Below are 11,436 nucleotides of genomic sequence, written 5' to 3'. Positions count from 1 at the left end.
GGAGAGGAGACGAGGACACATGGCACACCTGGTTCTCTTAACATGAAGATGGTATGTTCTCACACAATCCCAGTCAGGAAACCTTACTGCAGAACTCACGGTGTCTGCGCGTGTACACTGCAGCACCCCGTATCCAAACCGGCTCTCATTGTTAAACTTACACATTCCCTAATTCCCTAGCAACTAAAACAACTTAATCAAAATGCAACCTGTTCTGGCAGAGCTAGATGAATAGCTCTCTCAGCAGGAAGGCCCAGAGGTCACTCCAGGCCTTGCAGGATGTGATGGAAATAGCCAAGGCTGGAGACACCTGTTCAGTTCTTTGGTATTATTGGCTAGACTCAGTTTCCCCTTCCAAATTAAAAAAAAAAAGCAATTTAGAACCATGAAACCTAAGGCAGTAGCTCAAGGCCCTTGCCAGAATGAAAATGGAAAGGGTGGGACAGTACGGGACAGGACCTATTACTTCTATTCATTCAATCGTATTTATTGAGCATTTACTGTGTGCAGAGCACTGTACTAAACACTTAGGCCCTCATTCCTCATTGAACCTGAGTCAATAAACTTTTATGCTGAGAGGGGTCTTCACATTTGCCACACCTGGGGCAGTTTGAGCCCTGGGCAAATGCAGGGAGCGTATTCAGATTAGGCTCTGCAGGAGCCCTTACTCTGTCTCGAAGGCAACAAGTTTTGACCGAGAAGAAATTCAGTCCTCCCCAGTGAAATAGCCCTGCTGCCAGAAAAGGAAATTACTTGATGATTCTTCCTGAATGTTAAACGTTCCAGTTACAGATCAGCTGGTTTCTGATTCTGTCTCTAGCATCGTTGGTCACCTCTAAACAGACTAACGGAACGCTAAAAAACCGGCCTCACCCGGAAGTATTCAGACTTCAGTATGGGACAAAATCCCTATTAAAATTTGGGTAGAACAAACACACTATACAATGCCGGTACAGAGAGGGCACCCCTCATCTGACAGCTTTCAGAAACCAATGGCTCTGGAGCTAGAGCACTCCCCAAACACCTAGTTATAAAATGAAAAACAGGGAGTCTGCATCGAAGCTCTTATATCTTTAGTGCTGACTTCGGGAATCATGAAATGCCTTCGGATGAACCAAGGAGATCTATGGATGATTCCATAATCAACTGAAAAGATAAGAGGTTTTCAAATACAATTTTGCTCTATCTACCGCAGCCTCACCTTTCCATACCTACCAACCAATGGTATTTATTGTGCGATTACTGTGTGCCGAGCACCGTACCAAGAGCTTGGGAAAGTACAGTTCAAACGAGTTGGTAGATGGGATCCCTGCGCTCAAAGAGTTAATGATCTATAGGGGGAGACGGACATTAAAGCAGAATACGGATAGAGAAAATAGTAAAGTTAGAGAATATTTACATTAGGTACTGGGGGGGTTGGGGTATCAAAGTGCTTAATGACAAAATGTTGTTAGTTGAAATTGTCTACGCAAATACAAACTTAATAATATTAATAATAATGAGTTATCAGCCCAAAATTGGCATTTTTGAGAACACCTATTACTTTATTTGGTTGGTGGATGCATTTGAGAACCCTCTAGTTCTGACTGTCAAAACCAACAGTCAGAACTTGGTTTTAGTCCTGGGTGTCCTTGGGTGAGTTGTTCAGTCTATTGCCTGTTTTGTTTTTTGTGTTTTAAATGGGGCTAATTTTCTCTGTCCCTTTCTTCTTCACAGAGATGTTTGCGGGACACGAATATACAGTCTGTGTGATCCGCTATGAAGATAAATACGAGAGTGACTCAGAAAATCCTTATAAAGAAAGGTCTTATATATCATCTCCTGGCTAATTTCGAAGCAAAACTTGTGCCCAATTCAAAAATGTGAAAATTATTTGTAATAAAAAACAATTATTAATTTAACCGCTTCTACAATGAAACAGATACCCAGCTCAATTAGAAAAATCTCACAATTGGAAAACTTTTCGTTTTTCTAATTTAATAGAAATAACCAAAACAAAGTGGTTTTCAAACAATGCTTTTAACTGATCTAATACAACTTCTACAACACATTCCAGAGCATTTTAACAAGAAATATTTACAGGCAGCTAATGTATTAAATAACCATGAAAAGAAAAACTTGCCTTTATTACACACCAGCAAAAAACACAGGAACGGAACAATTAGGAACTGTAACCTCGTTAAAAAATTAAATATGATTATTCAGAGAATACAATACCACAGAAACAGCACTTTTTTTTTTTTTTGAAGAATCATATTGAAGGATGAATCAAGTTAACTATGTGCAAAAAAAGTACCAGTTTAAATACTGGAAGCCAGAAACCATCATTAAGAATGCTGTGAGTCTAACCCTTCCATGTGTAGGTATGTTTACATACAAAATTAACAGGCTTTCAATTGCACAAATCTTTTTTTATAGGCTTATATACATGTTTCATTGTGTTTTAAACATCATAAATGCCTACAGTTTTCAGACCAGTAGCGGACATGCATTTCTTTTATATGTGAAATTTAGGTCACACTCTTAAAGGGAACGCTGCGAGGGCACTTATAAAATTCTACGAGTGCCGCCCCATGTACAAATTTAATGATTTCAAAAGAACAGTGTCTTCAATTGTAAAGATCAGTTAGAAAAGGGCAAAACTGCATTTCATACGTTTAGCAGTTCATTAATTACAATAAATATATCCAAATTAATGCAATTTTTTGGAAAACTATTTTGATTCAGATACATTAAAAAGCATATAAAGAAGGACTAAGTAGGCAATCACAAGGAAATACTATGGAAGAGTTACTGTACATGCATCTTGACAGAGTAAAAGAAACCACCATATCTGAACAGTTACACTGTATATGTTAGTTTGAAATATGTCTATGTAAACTGTGGCATATAAATTTTTTTCTTAAAAAAAGTACCTCCATTATTTACTCAAACACCTACTTTTAAAAAAATATGTAACTTTCCCCAATTTTTAAAATAAAATGCCACACTATAGTGTCAATAACTCCTGCACTTTTTTTTCAACTTTTTTAAAAGCTAGACTTGGTGATATGCATACAAACTTTCCTATAAAACCACTATCCAAAGGAAAGGATTCATATGTCATGCTATTAGGCAACAGACTTAAAGCAGTTTTATTGCTTTTTTGAGGAAGAGAACTGGGAGAAAAAGAAAAAGGAGCGCTTGGGTCCCGAACATCACCATACAGTAAATGAAACTTGAAAACATTGCTGCCATTCATTACCTAAGTCTTAAAAGGGTCAACTAGTAAAGAAAAGCTATTTCTATGACAATGTTGGATGTGGATTCATTTTAAGAGTTTAGTTTGTTCTAGCTGAGAAAAAAAGTTTTTAAAATATTTCACTGATCCAGTGTTGAGTATGCTGACAGTCAACGCCACAGTAAGTGGCATTGAATGCTGACCTTTGACAAGAAATGAGCTATCTACATTTACGGAGCACATCTACTTTTAAAACTGGGAGAGGGGAGAGAGGGAATGATACCCCCTTTTTGGATAGCAACTCAGCCTAAATATTACACGGTAGGCCACTTAAACCCAGGGCACAGCTAAGAGACCTGAATCTATTTAGCTGATTAAATTAATAGCACTAATCACTAGTAATTACATGGCAGGATACCTGCTGAGGTAATTGAGAAGTCCACAATTAACACGCTATATACTCTTCACTTCGATTTCCAAGCAAGTTGCCTTTACTTCTTTGGATTAACTTAAAAAAAATCTCAGGACCAGTTACAAAAAAAAAGTGAGATGTGACTGATCTTTTAAAAGTGTTTAAATTCCTTTAAAGGAGAAATTGGAATTTTCTGCCACCGAATACATTACTACCAGGTAACACATATCATACCAAACATTGCAACTGATGAGCCCTGCAGCAGGCATGAGGTCCTCTCTCTGCGGCTGCTGGTTTGAAGGTATATTTCTAATATAAGGCTCGTTCTAAATTCCACTGGGCTCAGAACTTTTACATGCATCCTATCATGCAAAGAAAATTCCTCAAAACCCCCAAACAGCACACTGGACCCTTTGATGCAACATTGCAAAGATAATTTGGCTACCAAACATGGTGTAAATTACTTTCTGTTCAAAGTTGGGGGGAGGGGGGTTGGCTGTGAGAGGGCAGAAGTTGAGTGTAGCACATTAACTTGATAAGATTTTCAGAGACAGTGGAACCAAGTCAATTTCAAAACACTGACTCTTTTACAAAGACTAATTACAAATTAGCTTCTCAAGTCAAACCAAACAAAACCTCAACCTTCAAATGTTAATGTTATTTATGCACAAGCTCCTGGGAACACTTGTAAGATTGTGAGATTTTACACAAAAGGTCCGATGCTGTATTTTCTACCACAGTCTATAAATAAATTTCAGAGGGTTAAAAGAACTACCTTTGTAATAGCATACTGATCAGCATGCAAAAACACAACGAGAATAGGTCCAAATTGCATTGTGGCTTGGTGGTGACTTGGAATGGAATTTACAAGTCTGTCATTTCAACAGTTACTCCACAGTGGCATGAATGATCATTTCCTAGCACAAAGAATCGTGCTTACAACCTACTGAAGATATAAAGAGAGACCTTCTGAATACGACACTCAATACATTTGGAAACGGCAAATCTTTAGTCTAAAAGCTGAACTGTTGGGATGAGGTGGGACATGTTGGGAAAAACTTGTGTTTTTAAATGCCATAAATATTGGGGAAACTCTTATATAATTTGAAAAAATTATATTTTCCAAACTGCTCATGAAATGAACAACTAAAAATGATAAAAGGCATATATGAAAGGAACTGTCATACTAAAGGGAATGGTCACTAGAAAGGAAATTAGAACGCCCATGTCAATTCTTCCTACAGCCAAAGGGCTTCCCCAAGACACGCTTCATTTTGCAGGCGGGAGAAACCAATCTTTACATTCCAACAAATGGGATTCATGTTGGATTTTTCACCTTGGGAGGAAGTGTTCTTGGGAGACTAAACTAGACAAAAATCAAGGAACGGCTTGACGCCTTCTCTGAAATCAAGTCATTTTTGCTATAAGCCAGTAATTGGGTCCCTGAAGATTCACATAACTATGAGAAAATCACATTACAGAAACTACTGATAAAGATTACTCTTTGAGAATATTGCCATGATTGAAATTTGACAGAAAATCCCGTATTAGTGTTAATCCACCAGGAGCAGAAAGCCTTCATATTCTTGGCACTCATTGTTATTTTACTATATTAAAGATTATAAAGTTACACAGTCACAGAGAAACACAAAAGCTGAGGCAGAGGTGCAACAAGTCTTCACCAACACCCCATGCAAGTGCACAACCGTTTCTTCCAGCACTGAATCTACCTGTGCCAACTTGTGGATCATGCAATACCCAGAACAAACTCATGTCACATTCAAATCGTGAGGCGAAAAAATACAGGTTATAGCAGAAATGACTGAACTTAAACAATACTCTGAATCATATCCCTAATATTCTTCTTCTCAGAAGAGAAAAACAAAAGAAATTCGCAGAAAGATTTCCCTAGAGTACTTCTATACATGTCGATCAATCAATGGTAGTGATTCAAAATACTGTGTTAAAACGTTGCCCTCTACCGAATGGAGAAGTCAAATAATATCCTACTAATAGTCTGTCATGAATTGCTCATGCTGAATGTAAATAAAGGCAAGTGATCTGCCACAGATCTATAGCATTCGAGAAAAATATCTGATGGCAAGTTCTTCTATTTTGGTCACTGTAATCTGTCCTGTATCCTTACAAATATAGGAGTTTTCTAATTCAATCCAACGACAACAACAAAAAAGCCTGTATAAGGGCTAGCTATAATGCCCATCGTGGAACTCAACATTTGAAGCAAATGAAGGAAAGACGAGCGAGCCTCCCCAAAGCTACACGTTGATTGAACTGTCCAGGGCTCCTGAGATTGGGGCAGAAGGTGGGTGTGCCGCCCAGTGCTCCCTTGAGGAGGGACTGGCTCGTTTTCAGGATATGCCCTCAGAGGGCTTCCAAGTTCTTTCGGTCCTAGTTCACACAAATGTCACGCATGCTCTGAAGATGGATGAGTAACCTAACCCCAATAGGACTCTTAATGTGTTAGACGTTTCATTCAGAAGCTCCCTTTAAAGTAGTCTTTGAGAAGTCTGTTCTCTATGAAAATAAGATAGAACCTCAAAATATGAATGTAATGTTAGAAATAGACGGAATATATTACAAATCCACTCTTGATAGGAACATTAGTAAGAATACATATTAGCTTAAAAAAACAGGCTTAGCAAATGTTGCTAATCTGCCAGAAGTTTCAGTCCACTATTTACAAATAAGACAACGTGAAATACAGGAAATTTTACACATTTGGTAGTTGATCGATTGTTGCCAATAGTGGTCATCAGAAAACTGATACGAAGGAAGACTGGATTACCGCCAGTTATTACCTTCTCAGACTAAAATTTAAAAGTACACAAGATTAAATATCTAATATCGAAGCTAACATTCTGCCTCTTTCACGGGGACAATAGAATCCGACAAATTCAACGGGACGGTCAACAGCGCGGGAGTGTGTCTGGGTAAGATTCCATTATCAACGTGCATGATCCACGACCTAGAAGTTACTATGGCTAACCCAAAACTGCAGTGCTCAGTTCAAGTGCCTGCTAGTCCCTGAAAGTTTACTGATACGTGATCAGAGGTTTTTTTAATCTCCTCTACCCAGGCTTTGGGAAAGGAACCGGATTGATCTGAATTACAGAAGTCAGTTAAGCCCAATAGCATTCAAATGAGAAAAACATGATTCAACATACAACTGAGTCCATGTTAAGAGGGGGGTTTGGTCAACACCACTTTTAGTATGACCAGACAACAGTCCAGTGCTGAAAAACGTTGATTCGGTAACTGTACTGTTCCAGTCCTAAGGGAGAAATTAACAAGCAATGGGACTCCAATTATTTACCTGTACAGACAATATCCTACACCAGAAAACAAAACAAAACAAATAAAACCATGATCCTCAACATTCACCCATCTCGACCTGTGAGAACACAGAGACCGCCCTCCTCGGTAAAAAATAGGGATTTCAAATCTTTAAAAAAAAAAAAAAATCTCTTCAACTGATTCTCCCCTTTTGACAAGAATGTGTTTTCTGTCCAAACATTTTTTTTTCATTCTAATACTGTCTAAACGCTATCAGCTTCTTCAAGAAGATGGCCACCGTAGGCATGATATTCCAGCAACACTTAAATAACAGTTTTTACAATTGATTTAGGTCCACGTCAGGTTACTTTATATGCACTGGCCTCTCATCCGATTTTAGGCGTTTTCTACGTGGCTGTATAAAATCTTCATCGGAGTCCTCGGTTATCTCGCCATCATCCTCTTCTTGCTCAAACTCGGGCAACGGTGGGAAGGTCCTGTCTGAGTAGATCTCTGTGAGCTTATCTTCAAAGTATAACGCAACTGCCTTCCCTGCCTGTGCTACTTCTGAATCGGCCTGCAAGCAAAAGATAGCAACATTCACCTGATGGTAATGCACGGCCCTTCACCAAGTGTGCACGGTCTGAAACGCTTACCTTCAAATTAATCTCTTGTGTTTCTGCATAAACTTGAACAACTTTCATCATCTAAAAAGGATACCAGAGTCAAAAAAAAGGAAATTATAATCCTTTCTAAAGTTATGAGATTGCATAGGGTTGGATGACTAAAGTCAGCCATAACGGGGAAAACAGATTGTTATGACCAGATCAATTGCTTTCTAAGGTTCAAAAGAATGTATAGCCAACTTTCTTCATTGGGCTCCGTTAGCGAGGCTAGTTGTATTTTCATACTGTACTTTACCTTCTTTCCAGGCACATCACAACATTATAATAACCCTCAAGACAACCAAAAACACAAGTTTTCTACAAAAGTAATCGCAACTCAGTCACACAACATACTCATCTTTTTTCTGTATTTTTGATCACACAAATCAAATCTTCTCATTCTACTCCAACCGCTTCCAGAGGCCAGTACAACTGCATGCAGCAGAAATCCGGTCGGACTCTTTGCATCTATTCTTTAACTTTCAGACCTCGTTAGCACTGGAGGTTTCCAGAGTCAGAGGCAGAAACCTCTTTGGAACTCCATTTTCCTCAACTAAAGGTTCTTTATTGAAGACAACGGGGGATAAGATTTCTTCCCCAAGTCAACATGAAATCCGTGCTCTGGAAAAGAATTCTGTGAATCGGGACTTGGTCAAAGTTGTTCATTGACTCCGGATACGTCATCCTGTCTTTATTTCTTTATATTGGCCATATCCTAGAGAGGGGACCAGAGCAATAAGATCCCAAGAATTCTGAAGCGGAGCCCAAGGTTTACTGTGACTTTAAAATCTGGCTGGGCCTCTTAGATTTCAAAGACAGATTCACTGTTTTAAAAACTCTGGGCCTGGGGAGGAGAAGTGTGGACTACGACAGGGCACCAGAAGAATAAAAATAGAGACAAATGTAAAGATGCTTTGCAGTTAAACCAGGGGTCTTTGTGAATTTCCCCAAATGAAGGGGGATTCACTCATTAGCACTTCCTACTACCTACATGAAAATGTTGAGCTCAGAACCCCTTGGGGTGCAATGAATTTGTTGTCAGTTTCAAGTCCACTATTCAGCCCAGGAGGAGAGCAGAAATCTGAAATCGTCTGAGGCATTCTTCCCACAGACCTTTGTTCTTGCCCCTTCAGACCGCTATCCAGACCTGATTTTAGCTTTTGTGAAAAAGAAGAATTTTCTTTTTAAAAGTTATTTAAAACCTTTGGAAAACCACCTATGGCTCTATGGCTTGGAAGCTAACATACTTCATTAAACCTTTCACAGTTCTTGAAGATCAACCGGACATCTGCCACAAAATCATCTGGAATTTGGTAGTGTTGGGAATGTTTCTTCTGAAGTTTCTTTTTCACCGTAGACAAATCCATTGGTTTCTTTATAATTTTATAGTAGTTTGGTATCTGTAAAGAAAAATTTACCTTTAAAATACAACTCCCTAAACAACTTTATTCAACCCAAACCTAGAAAATGCCTATCTGTTTTTGGAGGCCGGAAGATTAAATAAAAATCATGGTATTATTATAGCTGACGTAAATCAAATGCTCCGGAACCTTTTTCTAACACCAGTGTATATATATATATATAAAAAGAACATGCCCAAAATTCCCCACAACAACCTGGAGTTTAAACCTTACATGGGTTTTGACCAAGCCAAAAATAAAAGAGGGGAATGAAGGCTTGCAGCTTCCCCTTCCGTTCCTATTAGTTCCAGGAGGCAGTGGAGCACAGTAACATATGGGGAGAGGGAGAAATTCATTGGGCAGTTTAGCACTCTGCACTTCAACTCTTGGGGAACTAAAGCCTGAGTAGTACAGAAGAGTCAGTAAACATATAATGCTTTTTTCTAAAAGGAAGATCATGGCAGAATCTAAGCTATATTTTTGGCCCACGCAAGGCTATATACATTATGAGTCATACGAGGCATTAACAGTGTTCTTTGGATACTATCTATCATAAGGTGGAAACCAGATCTGGGGGAACAAGGTTTCAAGTGTGAGCTGCCCTCTAGACTGTGAGCTCACTGTGGGCAGGGAATGTGTCTGTTGTTGTATTGTACTCCCCCAAGTGCTTAGTACAGTGTTTTGCACCAGGTAAGTGCTCAATAAATACGACTGAAGCGATTTAAGATAATCTATCTGAGCAGCCTATGAAAAGGAATTATTTGAGAATCATTGTCTCTAGTTGAACAGACTTGACATTCTGGATGGTGATCATATTATTATTATTTTTATGGAGCCTTCCTCAGACACTTGATAACTGGTTAGAGTTTTACTTATTCCGGCCCAACAGAATTTAAATTCTTGCTACAAGATTATGTTGGGTTGTACTGTCTTCCAAACAGCCTCTCAAACCGTATGTTGGAGAGGTTAAGGGACTACACTGAAAAGGAATTTGCCTATATATTTATCACACATAAAAGAAGTTTCTTCCTGTTCCTGGACAGGAACCAAAAATAGCAAAGCCTCCCAAAATTTCTGCTTAGAACTCATTCATTTTCTTCTCTGCTGGCATGCTGGGAATAAGCTTTTAACATGAACTTGCTTTCAACTATCTTGTTCATATTGCATAGGAAAGCTTAGACCAGAAAAGCCGGGGTTTTCACCTTTTGGTGAATTATTTTCTTTTCTCTCCATGAACTCCAAACTTTGCTGATTTTTTAAAATGGTATTTGTTAAGTGCTTTCTTTTGCTAGGCATTATACTGAGCACCGGGGTAGATACAAGCAAATCAGGTTAGATACAGTCCATGTCCGACATGAGGCTAACAGTCTTAAACCCCTACGGCACAGAGAAGTTAAGTGACTTGCCCAAAGTCACACAGCAGACAAGTGGCAGACCAGAATTAGGACCTGGGTCCTCCTGACTCCCAGGCCCTTGCTTTATCCATTAGGCTAGGCTGCTTCTCCATGCTAATTAAATTAGTGCTTGTGAATACTGCATTGAGATAGCCTCTCTCAAAGTATACATTAGACGTTTCACGGCTGTTCCAGAGCCACTCACGGAGCTTTTGAGAGATTTATTAAAACTCCTAATTTTTTCTAAATGCGCTACAGTGGAGTTGGGATTTGGATACTTCAAGCCATTTAACAAGATTTACCAAAATGGATATATCATGATTAGTCGATAACTGAGAAGTACTGTGACCCCCTACAGAGAAAATGTGTTAAATTTCATAATGGTTAATTCAGAATAATATCCCAGTTATTCAGTAGCGCTTGTCTCTTACTGACCAAAACATCTCAAAATCATTATCCTATCTTGAAGTTCAATTTTGCTTTAACCTACCAGGCTGGAAAACTTCCCAGTAGTTTAGTCACTGAATATCTCAATAACTATGCACATAGGTATAGTGAGTATTAATTGTTTGAATTAAGACACGGTTATGGATTTTTATGAAACTTATTTGCCTCTAGACTCCTTCTGGGTAGGGAACATATCTACCAACTCCTTTCCTCTCCATCCAAACTGCTACCATGTTAATCCAATCACTTAATCCTTTCCCTCCTTGATCACTCTATCAGCTTCCTTGCTGACTACCCTGCCTCCCATCTCTCCCCACTCCAATCCATACTTCACTCTACAGATCACTTTTCTACAAAACCGTTCAGGCCATGTCTGTCCACTCCTCAAGAAACTCCAGTGGTTGACCATGAATTTAATAATAACAATGATGGCATTTGTTAAGCGCTTACTATGTGCCAGGCAACGTACTAAGCGCTGGGGTGGATACAAGCAAATGGGGTTGGGCACAGTCCCTGTCCCCCATGGGGCTCACAGTCTCAATCTCCATTTCACAGGTGAGGTAACTGGGGCACAGAGAAGAGAAGTGACTTGCCCAAGGTCACA

At 39.0% G+C, this 11,436-nt stretch overlaps 1 protein-coding gene across 2 annotated transcripts in view; it reads right to left on the bottom strand.

Annotated features, from left to right (window-relative positions):
• Positions 1-1,956: 1,956 nt before the first annotated feature.
• Positions 1,957-11,436, bottom strand: part of TRIM33 (tripartite motif containing 33) — a 90,442-nt gene continuing 80,962 nt past the window's right edge. The window contains exons 18-20 of one of the 2 annotated variants that reach the window (XM_001506349.4): positions 8,839-8,991; positions 7,583-7,633; positions 1,957-7,503 (exon numbers count right to left, since the gene is read on the bottom strand). In XM_001506349.4, the coding sequence (XP_001506399.3) occupies positions 7,291-7,503; positions 7,583-7,633; positions 8,839-8,991 (417 nt within the window). In that variant the 3' untranslated portion in view covers positions 1,957-7,290. The remainder of the gene's footprint in view (positions 7,504-7,582; positions 7,634-8,838; positions 8,992-11,436) is intronic. The other variant, XM_029068554.2, reaches the window with a different exon arrangement.

The sequence above is a fragment of the Ornithorhynchus anatinus genome, chromosome 7 (assembly GCF_004115215.2).
Source record: "Ornithorhynchus anatinus isolate Pmale09 chromosome 7, mOrnAna1.pri.v4, whole genome shotgun sequence".
Classification (NCBI taxonomy): Eukaryota; Metazoa; Chordata; class Mammalia; order Monotremata; family Ornithorhynchidae; genus Ornithorhynchus; species Ornithorhynchus anatinus.
The sequence above is the reverse complement of the archived record's forward strand: the minus strand, read 5'-3'. Positions and strand labels throughout refer to the sequence as shown.